Source organism: Mercenaria mercenaria, chromosome 11 (assembly GCF_021730395.1).
Source record: "Mercenaria mercenaria strain notata chromosome 11, MADL_Memer_1, whole genome shotgun sequence".
In the NCBI taxonomy this organism is placed as follows: Eukaryota; Metazoa; Mollusca; class Bivalvia; order Venerida; family Veneridae; genus Mercenaria; species Mercenaria mercenaria.
In genome coordinates, this window is record NC_069371.1 from 74643476 (window position 1) to 74660144 (window position 16669).

The 16669-nt window shown below is 34.5% G+C and overlaps 2 protein-coding genes across 3 annotated transcripts; both read right to left on the minus strand.

Moving 5' to 3' along the window:
• Positions 1–1269: 1269 nt before the first annotated feature.
• LOC123531934 (uncharacterized) lies at positions 1270–5134 on the minus strand. The gene is made up of 2 exons (XM_053518211.1): positions 4954–5134; positions 1270–1795 (listed from the first exon to the last, which is right to left on the minus strand). Exon 2 carries the CDS (start codon positions 1783–1785, stop codon positions 1270–1272), a length of 516 nt encoding a protein of 171 aa, XP_053374186.1. The 5' UTR covers positions 1786–1795; positions 4954–5134.
• A 1170-nt stretch (positions 5135–6304) lies between these two features.
• On the minus strand, positions 6305–15298 carry LOC123531921 (uncharacterized). 2 transcript variants are annotated; one of them, XR_008366142.1, is made up of 5 exons: positions 14997–15298; positions 12242–12763; positions 11007–11180; positions 8120–9516; positions 6305–7997 (listed from the first exon to the last, which is right to left on the minus strand). XR_008366142.1 is itself a non-coding variant. In XM_045313225.2 (4 exons), exons 2-4 carry the CDS (start codon positions 12753–12755, stop codon positions 9278–9280), a joined length of 927 nt encoding a protein of 308 aa, XP_045169160.1. In that variant the 5' UTR covers positions 12756–12763; positions 14997–15298; the 3' UTR covers positions 6305–9277. The 2 variants fall into 2 exon arrangements, 1 of the variants encoding a protein (XP_045169160.1); XM_045313225.2 differs by having other exon boundaries at positions 6305–9516.
• Between the last annotated feature and the right edge of the window lie 1371 nt (positions 15299–16669).

Below are 16669 nucleotides of genomic sequence, written 5' to 3' on the forward strand. Positions count from 1 at the left end.
CCATCAAACTGTCACTATGGTCACGGAGAACAAACGCAACTGGCGCTCCCTCTATTGTGCCAAGTGTGCGTTCATTGGCTAAACAGAGACATTGGCATACAATTCATTGGTCGCATGCTAACGTCTTTTTTTTAAATCAAAAAAATGTAAAGGGAAAAAGATCTTTTTTTAAAAAAATATAGAAAATGTAATTTCATATTTACCCACCATGACAAACGTAAGAAATTTCCCGCAAAACCCATTTCTTTTTTCTTAGACTGGGACGTTTGTTGCTTTCCACAGCGGTACGAAATGATACCTTTGGGAAAGTGTAAAAAGTGCAATCAAAAATCCAAAGTGTAAAAATGTCTGCGCTTCCCAACAAACTCCCCAAAAGGTTTTTAAAAATGAAAAAAAACACAGAAAAGGTTTTAGAAAGGGGGGGAGAAAATATTTTTCGTAAATGATTATTTCGCAACAGAAAAAACCCCCCAAATTTTTAACTTTTTTTTAACATGATAACGCGCAGAAAAAGTCAAATTTTTAAAGAAAAACAATTCACAGGGAGTATTTTCATAATTGTATTTTTGGTTTTTTTTAAAAGACTGTTTTAAAAAAACTGAAATTTCCAAAAATATACTCCCCAATTTTTTTTTTTTTTTATTTTCGGTAAATCTTAAATTCTTTGAGGGGTTTTTCTTGTCAAGAAAGTTTAAAAAGCAAATTTTGGGATCCCAGTTATCTTTTAGATTGTCCTTTTGGCCGGGGATATTTGGTCCGGGTTTTTCCCATAGAGCATTATGATCAGTCCGGGTTGGGCCTATGGTCGGATTGCGAGTTATTTGGGCCGGGTTACAAAAGTGCATTTTTGATCAGGCCCCGGGTTTCCCATGGTTGGGGAATTTTGGGCCGGGTTTTCCTATAGTGAATTTAAAGTTGGTTCCGGGGATGTCTAATGATACGGGTTGCGTCCCGGGTTGGTATATTCGGTTTTTTATTGTTTAGTAATTTAGTTTGATTTTATGGGCCAGCCCTATTTTTCCCGAATGTCCAAAGTCCGATATATTTTGTTCGTTTTTTCCATGGGCAGTATTTTCGGTCCCCGGGGTTTTCTTCAAACCGGGATTTACAATAGACTGTAAAGTACAATTTTAAACCCATCCCCAAAAAATAAGAATATTTGAAATCTTGGTAAACAAAATTTTTTTCTTTAAAAGTATACTGCTAAAAAAAAAATTTTAAAAATAAAATCTTTTTTATTTACAAAAAAATGACAAATATGTATATAACTCACCCCAAACCCGGCCTGGGAAAAGTGAACCGGTCGTCTCCAACTTTTTCCATTTCTCCAATTTCAATCTTCTCATAATCGTTATTGTTTCCTCCATAAACATCGTCAATCGTTCGGTACGTCATCGTTTCACACACAGTGTTCCTGCCGTCGTGCTCATAACACTGAGTGACATACCATAGAGCATAGTCCTGGTACACATTGTATAAATGGCTAGGAGTTCCACTATCATATGAGTATGAACTTTTATGCATTTTTTGATTAGCCTTAATTGTCAACCAACCAGGGGCAACAAACCCAACAAGCAACATCAGTATGCCTGCAAGGTTAACCCAAAATAGAAAACCTGCCATTCGAACAGCTCCACGTTTCTGCGCAGTTGCTTGTTTGTCTTTCTTGTTATTAGTTTGTTGTGAGACTTGACCCCCTGTAGCGCATGTGTCTTGCTGTTGTGCATTTTGTTCCGGGTGCAAAGGCTGGTCAAACGTGCTCTCGACATTTTCTTTTGTATCCATTCTCCTCTTCCTGTTAACAAAAATAGTTTCATATTAACTTAAAGTTGAATATTACATTATAAAATTTTGCTACTTACTAGTAAGGTAACTAAACTTATGGTTAATGCATGCTAACTCAGGCCATTTCTTAGGGACTCGCTTGGCCATGAGCGCACGTTTTATGAAGCCATTAATATTATTTTCTCTTCCATATTACATATTATATAGAAAAGGACCCGAAAACGTTAAAAGTAAATTTCAATCTTTCGCAACAATTGACTTAAATTAAAATCATTTTGGAATCATTTTTAAATTAATTCTTGTATTAATTCTAACAGTTTAATAGGTGTTTAGTATATGCTACACGATCAAATTCTTAAAATCCTTTCTAACTAAAACTAACAAACAAAATAAGAGGTAATCATAGCCAAATACGCCCTTTTTTACGTAAACCCTGTCCCTAACATTTTGCATTATGTCACCTTGCTCAAATAATGAGCAGTAAATGCATCTTTCTCACCTTAGAGACATGGCATTTTTCATTAGTGTAAATTTGTTGACTATAAATCAAACTCGTTTACAAGATGCAGTAGACAAACTGCTTTACTCCTTTTTTTTGCGTATTTTTTACTAAGTCAAGGTCCATATCTCTGGTGCGGCTAAGTAAAATCTCATACAAAATCTCAGGCAGGCGCACAACGTCACACAATGAATAATATTCCTATGATGTTTCATAACCCTATGTCCAAGACTTTTTCAGACACTGCAACACAATTTTTTGATATAAATTTTGGATTACATACCTTTAGCCGATTCGAACGCAATGCGTAGTACAATATGCTATCATACCTCAAAACTTTTTATTATCTCTTCTCTGCTACAAGGATGCCGGATACTTGTTGTTTTTTTTTGATGACCCAAAAGGAGAAAATTATTTTTTATCTCTTAAGTTTTAAGAGTACTTATAAATAATTTTCAGCTTTATCATTATTTGATTAAAATGTGTATCTTTTTCAGATTAATTTTATAGTAATGCAAATAATCGTGCAAATCACCTTAGATGTTAAATTACATGTAAATGAGGCCACTGTTTCTTAAGTATATTGAACCTATAGATAAGTAACGTAAGTTTTACAGATGTGTTGTTTGCTCACTGTTTATGAAATCTCCACGATAGAAACAGGCATTCTAACATACACAGAGACTGAACAGTCATCAGAACCGAGGGTGGTGGGGGAGCAGGGCTGGCTTTTACTGATAAATAATTGATTTATATACAAAACAACTTAAAGTTCGTTTAAGTAATCTAAACAAATGCCTTCTTTAACGCAGTTAGCTATAAAATGTAGGCCTACCAGTATCTTTTCTTCACCAATATCAAATATTTCAATGTGAGTAAACTTTTACAAATAACACTTCATTAATCTGAGCGTTTTACTTATGTGGTTAATTGATAAAAATGTGAGGAATCTAGCTGATAAGTCCCACGGGTACAGTGACAAACAAGGGATCGGCAAGAGTAATGAGATCATTTCCACAGGATGTGTATGCTTCTATAGAAAAACAAATCCACTACATAATTGCACTTAGCCCAGCAAACAAAAAAACGTTGTACTGACATTGTACCAAAGTCGGACCCCACGTTGGATCAACGTCGGATTGCAGTTAGATTTAAAAGTTTTTTAAACGTCATAATATGATGTTGATACAACGTCGTGAATTCAACCCGTTGTTTCTAATTACAGTGCTGGTGCAGCCGTTCTTCGCATGCCCGAAATGATTATCAATAGAAGCGCACGGCAAAATTACGCAATTTTTTGCATGTACGCACGCATTTAGTGTATAATATGCATAATATACTGACTAAAGGTTAGGGTTCGTATCACCATGGTTACAAAATATACACATTTAAGATATTTTTCGTTCAAATTTAGTTAATCCGGTATAAACCAGAGTCTGTAATATATTACGGGCGCACCAGCTCTGTTTTTAGCCTACAGCCAATCCAACCAATATGCAACCATAATGCAACCTTAACCAAACCACAATCCCATCAAAACCCAACATGTTAACGACTTAATTCTACCCTTAATCTAAATATTTTAGGCATTGATTTTCTGCTGATTAAACGTTGGGATTTCACTTGTGACCAAGCATATTATCAACACAATTTTATGTATTTCCTATTAATCTTTATTTCCTACTGTGAAAACATAAATAAGTCCAAAAGATAAAATGTAGTTTTCATGTCCACTAAATCGAAGTAAAAAAGCAAAAATGTTACTTCGTAAGAGCCAGAATCACAATCACTTCATGCGAAACAAACATATATATATCCAAGATTCAGATACTTTCCCTAACCTCGCAAAAAGTTTACAAACTCTGGTAAAATGTAGATCTAGATCTAGCTCTAAAAAATGAAATGTTTCATTTTTAACAAAAAAAAAAAAAGCAATCATTAGGACCTAAAGTAAGCCTATTTAAGTTTTAAAATATTTAACTCACGTTGAAGATTCCTTTGTGTAAAGTTTTTGTAAACTGGCTCTGGCTAACCTCTCCAATGTAATAAATTTCAGAAATAAAGTGTAAACCAACGCCGGTTTATCTGGAGAATGCGTGACTCGACAATTAGTCCTAGATCTACATGCTATCTCTAATTACAATGTATAATATGTATGTTAATTCATATGCATAGTCAAAGCTAGCAATCTAGTTAAAAATTCATCGAAGAAAGTAGATCTATGATGTTTTCATTTATTGTGTTTGCTTCAGACTGATTCTATATACCAAAGTAAGAAAAACATACGGACAAACCCGCAACACAACATCTACGCTAGAGATGAAATTGCTCCCAGCTGCGCTCCTGAATGCCGACATTAAAATTAGTACACTCAATACTTGCGTAGGCCTACGTCCAATAGGGGCGATTTATGCTGTCGAAGTTTAGCTTTCGCCGGTTGTCTATAAACTTACATTGAAATATAATACTGAGAACCGGTACAAATTATTGTCTGATAATCAAAACGCAAGCTAAAAATAAACTGATGACCTACTTAAATCTATGTATAAACTACTGGCTATACGTCCCTTGTTCTAAATATAGATCTAAGCCGTCATATGTTACAACAATGCTATAAAGATCTCTTGTTCTAGGATAAAATCAATATGTTAAAACAGACTATTCAATACCTTTTCCCGCTTTAGAAGCGACTAGCAGACCTATTCCAAAACACAGTACTGATGTTGTAAGTCAATCCGAAATTATCTAATTAACAGTTACAAATGGCGTTTACAAAAGTAAGGTAGATAATCTACTTGTTAACTATCAACTGCTTTACCGTGGTAAAGAAGGATCCAGGGGGTGCGCTCCCCTCCACTGGAACCGCCCTAGATACCATGCTTTAATCTCTGTTAATATATAGTCTAAGGATTATTTTTGTTATAATTAGATACCTTCCTCTGGTATATGTGAGTGACATATTGTCTCTGTTCAAAGTTTTTCCCTGTATAAGTCTATGTAAACGATGTGACCCCTGGGGCGGGGCCATATTATTACCCCAGGGAAATAATTTGAACAATCTTGGTAGATGACCACTAGATAATGCTACATACCAAATATCAATGCCCTAGGCCATGTGGTTTTGGACAAGATGATTTTCAAAGTTTTTTCCTATATAAATCTACGTAAATTATAAATATAACTCACTCAAAAGTTGTTTAACCAGTTTGATTTTCAGGGGGACACAACTAGGGTACCAATACATCATTCTGACAGTTTGGTCAAAATCCCCCAAGTCGTTTCTGAGGAGATGCGATAACGAGAAATTGTTAACGGACGGACGGACGACGGACCACGGTCGCAGAGTGATTTGAATAGCCCACCATCTGATGATGGTGGGCTAAAACAGTTTGAAAACATAATTAACAGTTCCAAAGTGTCTTAACAAAGCACACCCTGACGCTAGTTGGTGGTTTGAAGTATACTTCTCAAGTATCTACAGTCCATAAAATAATCAAACGTGTTTGCAAACATGGACAGATCGAAACGGAAGGAGAAGAGCAATTGTATAGAAATATTTCAATGGCAAATAACAATACATATCGTAGCCCTAACCGACCTATAAACCGGGCAAGTCTATTTTATAAGTACAACAACACGGTTGACCCGTTTAAACGAGTTGTAACTAACAGTGCGTGCCACAATACTGTGACAATGGGGGAGAGCGCGTTATAAGATCTACGTGACCTTTAACTGTCTGGACATGAGGACATAAATATTATTAGCCTGTTTAACCGATGCCCTTTTGATCGGGTCATGCAATGCTTGGTGTATACATCTTGACCGGTTAAGGTATTTCATATATAAACTAAACTGTACGAATATACATGAAAGGTGGAAGGCTAATTACAATAGCGATTAGGGCTTACAAACCCCATAGTATAAAACTTTATTCTGTTAACCTCACACCTACCTCTTTAAGCACTTTACATAAAAGTTTGGTTTAGATATTGCAACACAAAGAGAACTAAATTTTGAAAATATTCTTAAAACAGCAATTTATTTCTGATAAAATGTTTACTGTATCATGCACATGTACGTAAATGTAATCTAATTACAAGTGTTGTAACTGCGAGAATACAGTTGTTTTTGTATCAAGGAAAGTATTCAGCTGGCCCATCACAAGCTGCTGGTTTAAATTTATGCTTGAAAAAGACAACAAGAATAACAATAACAACAAAAACAACAGCAAAAACTGATCCTATTCTTTCGTTCATGTCGCATGAACACCAAAAGAGGTTTCATTTCTGATATTTACATCATATTCCTTTTCAAACAAGATTATAATATTAATTGCACAAACTTTCTTGCATTTAACTTTAAAAGCAGCTTCCCGATAAACTTCGAATTTGTATACCAGAGGAGTACGAAAACATGTTACAACATACTACGAATGTATAACTCGACTACATAACAAATAAACTAAGTCATAAAGATAAAATGACTAGAAAACAATACATTATTTATAAAACTGTAAGATAGTAAATATGAAATATATATATCAATGTCACTGAATATTTCAGAAGGCACAACACTTAAAGAAAATATGTGCGCTGCTGTGTCAAAACCTACGTCAGCACTTCGACACTAGCATGCATTGATCAAGATCAGTGTGCACACATTCTTTTATCCATGCTGATCGTTTCTTGTATGCAACTGATGAACGAACAGTATACTGGTCCTGATCAGACAACATGAATGCGTAGGCCTATCTAGGTCCATACTGGTCGCAATTTTCAAACAGCGGCGCTCAGTTATGTCAACAAGACAACTTGTTAAGGCAGTGCATCACTCTGCTTCCTGAGCTTAACGTAAACAACCACAAATGAAGTTTCAAGTAATGTCAAAAGAGTTCAAATGCAAAAATTAAGATAATGTAAATAAAGTCGTTATTTCTATACTATTTTCAAATGGGTAAGGCCTTCTGATGTACGTAAGCAACAAAAACTATCAAACTCATATATAACTGGTATGAGAGGTTAATTTTCTAACCGTTTCCACTTTTCAAAAAAACTAATTATCAGCTATTAAGCCCGTGCAATGACGTCATACCCAAAAGAGCTGTCATTTTCAAGGATTTACGGTCTGTTATGCTAAATAGCACGGTTCCTGGCATTGTATACGATAGATATTTTCGACTTGGGCATACGTAAGGCTTAGAAATACAGTCAAACTATGAACACTGACAAAGTATCCAAGAAGCGACGTGAGAAGTTCCAGACTAAAATAATGTCCTGTAGACTGGAAAATGAGACTTTCCTCCACCATCAAAAGAAGAAACAGTCGTGTGTTTATGTGACTCTTAATTGATAGATATTTTCGACTTGGGCATACGTAAGGCTTAGAAATACAGTCAAACTATGAACACTGACAAAGTATCCAAGAAGCGACGTGAGAAGTTCCAGACTAAAATAATGTCCTGTAGACTGGAAAATGAGACTTTCCTCCACCATCAAAAGAAGAAACAGTCGTGTGTTTATGTGACTCTTAATTGCTATTTATGAGTAAATTAGTTTTTAAAACTAAACTACCTTAGAAGCACCATTCCTCTTCAATTCAAAGATAATAGTATGCCAGTTTACGGCCTTGAAATTAAACCAAACCGTTTGATGTATGACCTAGTCCATAAACTGTTTGATGTATGACCTAGTCCATAAACCGTTTGATGTATGACCTAATCCGACCTAGTCCATAAACCGTTTGATGTATGATCTAGTCCATAAACCGTTTGATGTATGACCTAGTCCATAAACCGTGTGATGTATGACCTAGTCCATAAACTGTTTGATGCATGACCTAGTCCATAAACCGTTTGATGTATGAACTTGTCCATAAACTGTTTGATGTAAACTGTCTGATGTATGACCTAGTCCATAAACTGTCTGATGTATGACCTAGTCCATAAACTGTTTGATGTATGACCTAGTCCATAAACCGTCTGATGTATGACCTAGTCCATAAACCGTCTGATGTATGACCTAGTCCATAAACGGTCTGATGTATGACCTAGTCCAAAAACTGTTTGATGTATGACCTAGTCCATAAACTGTGTGATGTATGACCTAGTCCATAAACTGCATATCGGCAAACAGAGTTGCAAATGACTAGACTAAATGGCCTTTCAAGGTAAATTTGCATAGTAACAATTTTGCTGCGAAAGGTAGTTCTGCACGTTCGATTCATACAATTTTCTACAATGTAGAATTTGGTTAAATCCTGATTTTACAAATTTTCAGAATATACTTAAAAAACAGGCAAATAAACGAGATATCTGCTCATGATTAACGACATCCGCAAACATTAAATTTACTTAAAGACATTATTTGAAATGATTTAACGTACCAAAGGTTTTAATAACAATTATATATTTACATGGACAGTAACGTTGCCCTTTTAGTAAACTGACAATTACATCATGAAATAAATTTTATTTCCGTATGCCGAGTCCAGGTTTTATTCTACGTTATTACGTTATTGACGCTACGCAATACTTCCGGCTTATTAAACGCACATAACTATTTTAATTGTACATGAATTTTACGATCAGTGCTAAATATGAAAGTAAGTCTGTCTCACCTAATTATGGACCTCAACTTTGGACTGATAGGAAGAAATGAAACAGGATCAAAGAACATAACACATGATTTTTTGTGAATTACAAAAAAAAGTCACCCTCAGGAATTTCAAGGATTCTTTGCAACAATCCTCTAGTTTTGCTGTGAGACTAAATTTCATTTGCTCTATGGGAATTAGCTGCTGTTTTTTTTTTTTCTAAAACAAGTGCGCTTCTTTCACATGTAAGTTATTAAACATTCGAAGGCGGTTGTTTAACATGGAAATAACTGAAAATTCAAGAATGCTTGTTTCACATGTCAGTTGCTGAAAAGCTGATGACCAAGAGTTGTTGTAATATGCCCGCCTAGTTGAAAGTTCGTCCGTCACACTTTTCAAAGCCTAGTCATCTTCCACTGCGACAACCACGTCAGACTCATCCGTGCAACTGCAGATGTACTCATCCGTGTTTCTGCAACATACCAGTTGCATGAATATAGAAATGGGGACCAATGCCATTATCCCTCCTCCAATACCCGCAAACACTGAACCAAACGGGGTGTATACATCCGAATGATAATCCTTTTCAAGTTTCCCGCGTACTAAGACAAACATAAACACTGGAACCAACACCAGTACAACTGTAATATAAATTACAAGTTATCAATGCTCTATTAATTTTTTAAGCATGTACATGAAGTTTTTTTTAATAAAAATATGTTGAATCCACTAAATTATATTCAAATAGTTAGAAAGCAATGTTTTCACATCTAATTCTCGTGATTTCAGTCTACATTGCTACATCGGCAAATAGAGTTGCAAATGAGTAGACTAAATGGCCTTTCAAGGTATATTTACATAGTAACAATTTTGCTCCAAAAGGTAGTTCTGCTCGTTCGATTCATAAATTTTTCTACAATGTAGAATTTGGTTAAATCCTGACTTTACAAATTTTCAGGATATACTACATCATAAAAACTACACGGTCCAATTCCAGATTTACAAAATCTCAGATGACATATTAATGCCACAGTAAAGTCAGATATATATACAATTATCGGTAATGATACAATAGAGCCATGCTCACACTAAAACAAATGCATGAAGAACTGTGAGGATTTTTAGGATATAACATAATCACTAACAAATAAAAGTGGATCGTATTATAGCTAATGTACAAACATCAATATGTAAGGTACAAAAGAGGTATTAATATATTGTTACCTTAAGTATTTTGATTTATAAAATTAATTAGTAATAAGCAAATTTCTGTTATGTATAAAGGTAACAATACACAGAAATAAATTCACAACAATGTGTATTAAAACAATGAAATAAATAAACAGTAACTCTAGTATGAACAATAATGAGTACATCACCATAATGACAAGAACAAATCGTAGCTACATCACGAACAATAATGTGTACAACACCATATAGACATGAACAAATCGTAATTATATCATGCACAACAATGCGCACAACTCCAAAGAGATACGGCTAAATCATAATTTAATCACGACCAACAAAGCATACGGTATCGTAACCGAATATCGAACAACAATGAATACGATACCATAAGGACGCAGACAAACCGTAACTAAATCATAAACAACGAGCACGACACCACGGATACATGGACAAATTGTAACTTAAACACGAACTACAATGAATACGACACCATAGAGACAAGGACAAACCGTAACTACATCATGACCACCAACGAGTACAAAACCACGGGGACATGGACAAACCGTAACCTAAATACGAAACACAATGAATACGTCACCGCAGAGACATGGACAAACTGTGACTAAATCATGATCAACAACGTGTGCGACACCACGAGACATGGACAAACTGTGACTTAATCACAAACAACAATGGACATGATGCCACAGAATCATGGATAGACGGTTAATCAATCATAAACGACATCAACAGAAATGAGTACGACACTATAGAGACATTGATAAATGGTTACGAAAAAACAGTGACTACTACAACTCCGAGACATGATCAAACCGTAACTAAATAAATGAGTACGGCACGATGTCGCTAAGACTCGCTATGGATATATATAAGTGTAAAATATAGGCATGCATTTACCATGTTTACTTGTTTTACGCACCAGAGAGAACTGTCAGAATTAACAGCAAAGCCCATTTTAACTTGCTAAGAATGGTACGTTTGCCGTCCGTCACACCGGCACGAAACTGGTAGAATTTGTAAAGTGTAAACAGTGCAATCAACAGTCCAATTGTGTAGAGTGTCTCCACACGAACAACCTCCGAATAGCTGAAAACTAAAAAAACAGATTTATGTTATCATCATTCCGAGGACAGAACAGGATGAAACTTAGAAATGTGAGAATCATATAACGAAGTGATCCTTCTACATCACAATTAAATCTCGAGTTATTACTAACTCTTTAGTCTGTGTTCAGACCGTATGTTTTGTTCAAAGAAGATAACCCATGAGGCTATTCAAATTCTGTATAATTATGTCCCTTGCCTTCTCAAAACATACGGAGCCAGGACTGTTGAAGTCTGAATTTTTACAGAATAATTTTTTCTAAAAAAAAAAAAAAAGAAGATTATCTAGTCGGTAGCCAGACTACTAACTCTTCTGTATATCTGTAAAGTAAGTTGCTTTATTCAAGTTATTTTTATCAATGAAACTGTACTCCCGATTTGCTTATAGAACGTTCAGGAATTTTCACAAACTTGGCGTCATATTTCTGGCTAAGGAAATTATACGTACGATATGTCTTAACCAGATTGGACTGTCCAAGTGATATTCCGTTCAGATTTATTATAAAACGGTGTAGGTTTTACCGTTCAGACTGGTGTATGATATTTCCCAAGTGGCATTATGCGCATCTTTCTGCACATAGTATGTTTTTGATGAATGTTTTATAAAAGCAATTTTCGGAATTTTCTGTTGCTGTGTAAAAATTAACGATAATGCCGCATAACTATTTGAAGCTGATGCAATATAAATAAAGAAACTGGACTAATAAAACAATACTAGTAGTTCTTTCTCCGAGTCAAATTAAGAAAAGTCATATTTGGAAAGTTATTATTTCGGACTGGTAACAGGAAGGGTTTTGGAATATCGTGTTAAAAGCTGTAACTTCCTCCACCCTTTTTACACACACTCACATCTATTTCAGCTTGATATTTACTTGAAAATGAACATATTTCACTTATAATATGGACAACGCCATAGAAAATATTCGGAATAGTATAAGAACTTGTATTGTTATCGCAACATTTCAAAATTCTCGGTTGTATTGTTTTTTTATAAAATGATGAAACTATTTCAATAAAAACAATGTCTAGCCCTTGCGGAAATGCAACTTACCTAATCCCGCACCGTGAAACATGAACCGGTCGTCTCCAACTTTTTCCATTTCCCCAATTTCAATTTTCTCATAATCGCTTTTTTCTTCTCCATAAACATCGTCAATCGTTCGGTACGTCATCGTTTCACACACAGTGTTCCTGCCGTCGTGCTCATAACACTGGGTGATATACCATAGAGCATAGTCCTGGTACACATTGTATAAATGTAAAGGAGTTCCACTATCATATGAGTATGAGTTTCTATACAATTTCTGGTCAGTCTTAGCTGTGAGCCAACCAGGCGCAACAAACCCAACAAGCAACAACAGTACGCCGGCAAAGTTTAGCCAAAATAAAAAACCTGCCATTCGAACAGCCCCGATATTCTTCTTCTTGTCTCGATTGTCTTTTGCTCTGATAGGTTGCTGTGATATTGGAATCTCCGTAGTGCCATAGTCTTCTTTAAACTCTGCATATTGTTCTGGGCTTAAAGGCTGATCAGACGTGTTCTCGACATTTCCTTTGGTATCCATTCTATTTTCTGTAAGCAAGAAGTGTGTTATATAAAAACTATATGCAAAGTACATTTCAACAACAGTATGATCATTATTAAAACCAGTTTTATTGTTGGCTGTGTTTTTGCTAGGCGCTGACATCGCGAAACATGGGCCCAGCTTTAAAACGATTTAAAGGTATTTAAATAAGGTACATGTACCACTGACACAAATGAAACTGACGAAATAACGGATAACGTGTCTGTCAATCGTCTATGCCGAAGACCCGCTAAGCCCCGAGCACACTTTGTTTTTATCAAACAGGCATTTTTTTTCTTCGAGCATAAAACAGTATCGGACTTGAATGATTCAATTAAAGGTAAATGCTTTTAACATCTTTGTTCATAATGTGACTCACATTTTTGTTATGAACATACGGTATGTCTATTTCTTGTTCCATTATGTTTACGATTAGTGTTTGCTTATATAGTTGTCAAAGGTCAAAATATTGAAAACATAGCAAAACATAACAGAACATATTTTAAGATTACCTCCTCCCTACATGACTCTAGTAACATTATAAGCTGAAGTAGGCAACTGAAAGTAATGATATTCTAACCATGAAATTATGTATAATATCATTTGGATAGCTGTTTTATTTGTTCGCTGATTCAATATAAAAGCTTTATTGAAATTATTTTCATTTCATCTATTAAAATGGACAGCTGTTCTGTAGATGTGGCTTTTTTATGCTGAATTTTTGTCCTTGATTTTTTTCTTATTGTTGTGTTGTTATTGTTTGTGTACTATAACAATGCTTAGATTTAAGTCATTACAAAATACACGTTGAATATAAAATATACTGTTAAGCAGGAAAGACGGGGGTTCTTCTATTGGGGCGCCTCATTAACAGATACATGTATGTTCAGGGCCTCAGGTATTATTTAAAAAAAAGACCATTGCTTTTTTTAAAGATATTTTACAAGGTCCATTAAAGAACATGAAGAAAAGAGGCTGTTTTGTACATGCTGCCGTTTACACACTATCTGGTGATATCCTCAATTCATTTATGGATATCAAACATGTCAAAGAATTCACTTTGTTTTACCATCAATTCACAGATTCATTCTATGGTATCATTTCTGGATATCACTAAAGCAAATTATTCATTTATTTATATTTTTTATCAATTAGTTTAGTTCTATGATATTTTAAATTTAATTTAATGATATCTTTAATTCTAGTTCAGGTTTTCTAAAAACATGTTTTTTGAATATCACAAAGAAATATAAGACATAAATTCAAAATTGAATAGAATCAAGGATACGATTAGGTAAATCGTTTTTGTCTGGTATCATGAAATTAATAATGGATAAAAAAAAGTATCTTAAAATCGATTTTAATATAAAAAAAAAATATGTCACTAAATTAAATTGTAATATCATAAGATAAAGACTTTTTTTATATTTTACATTTTAAGACTAACTTTGCATCACCAAAGAAGTTCAAATCGTACATTAATACTATTGTGTATAAATTATTAATATCCATAAATCAAATCCAGGACATCATAAAATCAAAGATGTTTTGAGGTATCCTAAAATGATCTATTGATATCATTAAACGTATCAAATTTCATAGTTGCATGCAATAAACTTCTGACAACTTTTAAAACTAATGTGCTTTTTTAAGTGATAAGTACAACTTAAAAATCAAAATAAGAGCGTGACTTTAATTTGTTTGTTTTGGGTTTAACGCCGTTTTTCAACAGTCAGTCATGTAACGGCAGGCTGTTAACTTATCAAGTGTTCCTGGATTCTGTACCATTACAAACCTGTTCTCCACAAGTAACTGCAAACTTCCCAAAATGACTTATCAAAGGTAGAGGACAAATGATTTCAGACACAATGTCTTTTATCAAATCGCCAGGAGATCATACGCCCCGCCCGGGGATCGAACTCGCGAACCCCGAAATCCGTAGAGGTACTGAGCAAAGAGGGCGGGCATTCGTGATTTTAAATTACTATATATTTGCTAAAAAAATACGTCGTCATCAGAATAGAAATTACACAAAGCCTTTACAATTTTTTGTAGAATATTATCATAGCAAATGTAGCCAATCAGACGTTGGTTAACGAAGATTACGTAACACTAACAATTAGATATACTGCTGTACTTATTTTGCAATTTTATTTAATGTAAGCTACAGCATTTAAGACACAGAATCCATTCGTTCAACGCAAGCGCGCGAATAACTAAGTAATCTCTGATACTACATACCTTTTGATGAACACAATGCCCGCTGTGTAATATTCGTCTGAACTCTAGTTAACCTTCGGACTGACTGTATTAGGAAATTTCTCACTGTGATAAAAAATCCAATTGTATACTGTTAATAGCTAAAATCTATCCAATTGTGTACTGTTTATGGTTACAATCTATGCAAAGAGATCAGAAAAAGTTTTCAGTACGTTTACATACGTCTTTTTAACTTGATTTTACTGCAAAAACAATGCTCAGACCGCAGATACTAGCTTAGCTAATTAATAATTACAAACGGCGTTATACATGCAGGGTACATCATCCAACATCCGATAAATGGCGCTACAGTTGGTAAGAGAGAGAACTCGTATTCAGCGCGTTGATTCTGAAATGTTGTTTCGTTTTTTTTTGTTTTTTTTGTGTGTGTGGGGGGGGGGGGGGGGGGGGGGGGGGGAGAGGTATTTTTTGTTGTTGTTTTCTTTCTTTTAAGTACTATATTACTACCTTACAGTAGTGTATGCATTCGTTCATTCGTTATTACAGTGGATCATCTTACACACAGAGATGTAGAAAGGACGAATTTTTCAACGCCAAGGAATCAATTTCCTGTTCCACATGCAACAAAGTGTGTGATTACTTGATATCTAGTTTAATGCCTAATAACCTAAGAACTCTAACGAACTTCATTATTTGTTTAATACAAATTACAAAAAAGCCCCACATTTTCGTGGAAAACAATCAATTATATTTTAACTTCAGTTCATAAACAATATGCCGACATGGTATACTTTTGGATAATGATAGCAATGCACTTTACATTGATGACTTATGGTAAATGTTTAAAAATAAGAAATAGATATACAACGGCTGTACTTCTTGCCGACCTGACTGTTATTGTGGCTATATGCACGTTGGTTTTAAAGTGAAAAGCATTTTATGGTCAAACAGCGTTCTTCCCCATTTTGAAACTGATTTCATTTTCATTTAAAATTAACTTGGTATAATCTATAAAACCAGTCTTTATTTATTTCTGTTTCTTACTTCTTCTGAATATCGCGTTATTGTTAAGATTAAAAGCGTTTGAAAACTTGACAAAAGTTCATGTCATTATCGATTGATTTATCTCATTTTTTAAAAGATATACGATGCAACACTAGTAGGCTATCTTCTTAATTTGATTAATTTCACGCCTGTTACCATGGTTACCTCTCGGGCTTAATCATTTTGCAAGTAGAATCTATATGTAAGTATGTAAAACCAAAATTTAACTGAAATGTTCAATCAAATTATATAAGTTTAAATAAGCAATTCGGATCCACTTCGAGCTGAAATTTAGATACCATATTACAGGTAATATATACGAAATTGCTCAAATTTAATAACTTTTAACTTTTTGTTCGATGTTTATATATAATATTTCACCGGTTGAAGGTACGGATTGAGATATCCGACTCGAGGAGAACGGGGCTCTGCCAGTGTCTATCCGCACCTACAATCCCTTGATATATTCTTTTTCTTGCGTACTGTATTCAAATAAAAGAAGAAAAATAAAATGAATGTTTGTTTTTCCTTTTCACTACTACTGTAAAATTACAGTAGTGTATAAATAAACAAACTAATTAAAAAATTACAGCACGAGAGTCACATTACACACCCTGGTGCAAGACGAAGTTTTCAGCACAGATGAAATT

Excerpts from the sequence above, each read along its gene's own strand:
- LOC123531934 (XM_053518211.1), bottom strand. The coding sequence starts at position 1,785 with ATGGATACAAAAGAAAATGTCGAGAGCACGTTTGACCAGCCTTTGCAC.
- LOC123531921 (XM_045313225.2), bottom strand. The coding sequence starts at position 12,755 with ATGGATACCAAAGGAAATGTCGAGAACACGTCTGATCAGCCTTTAAGC. Across the intron at positions 11,181-12,241 it reads GTTTCACGGTGCGGGATTAG|TTTTCAGCTATTCGGAGGTT; the intron begins GTAAGTTGCATT and ends CTGTTTTTTTAG. Across the intron at positions 9,517-11,006 it reads AATTCTGACAGTTCTCTCTG|TTGTACTGGTGTTGGTTCCA; the intron begins GTGCGTAAAACA and ends TTTATATTACAG.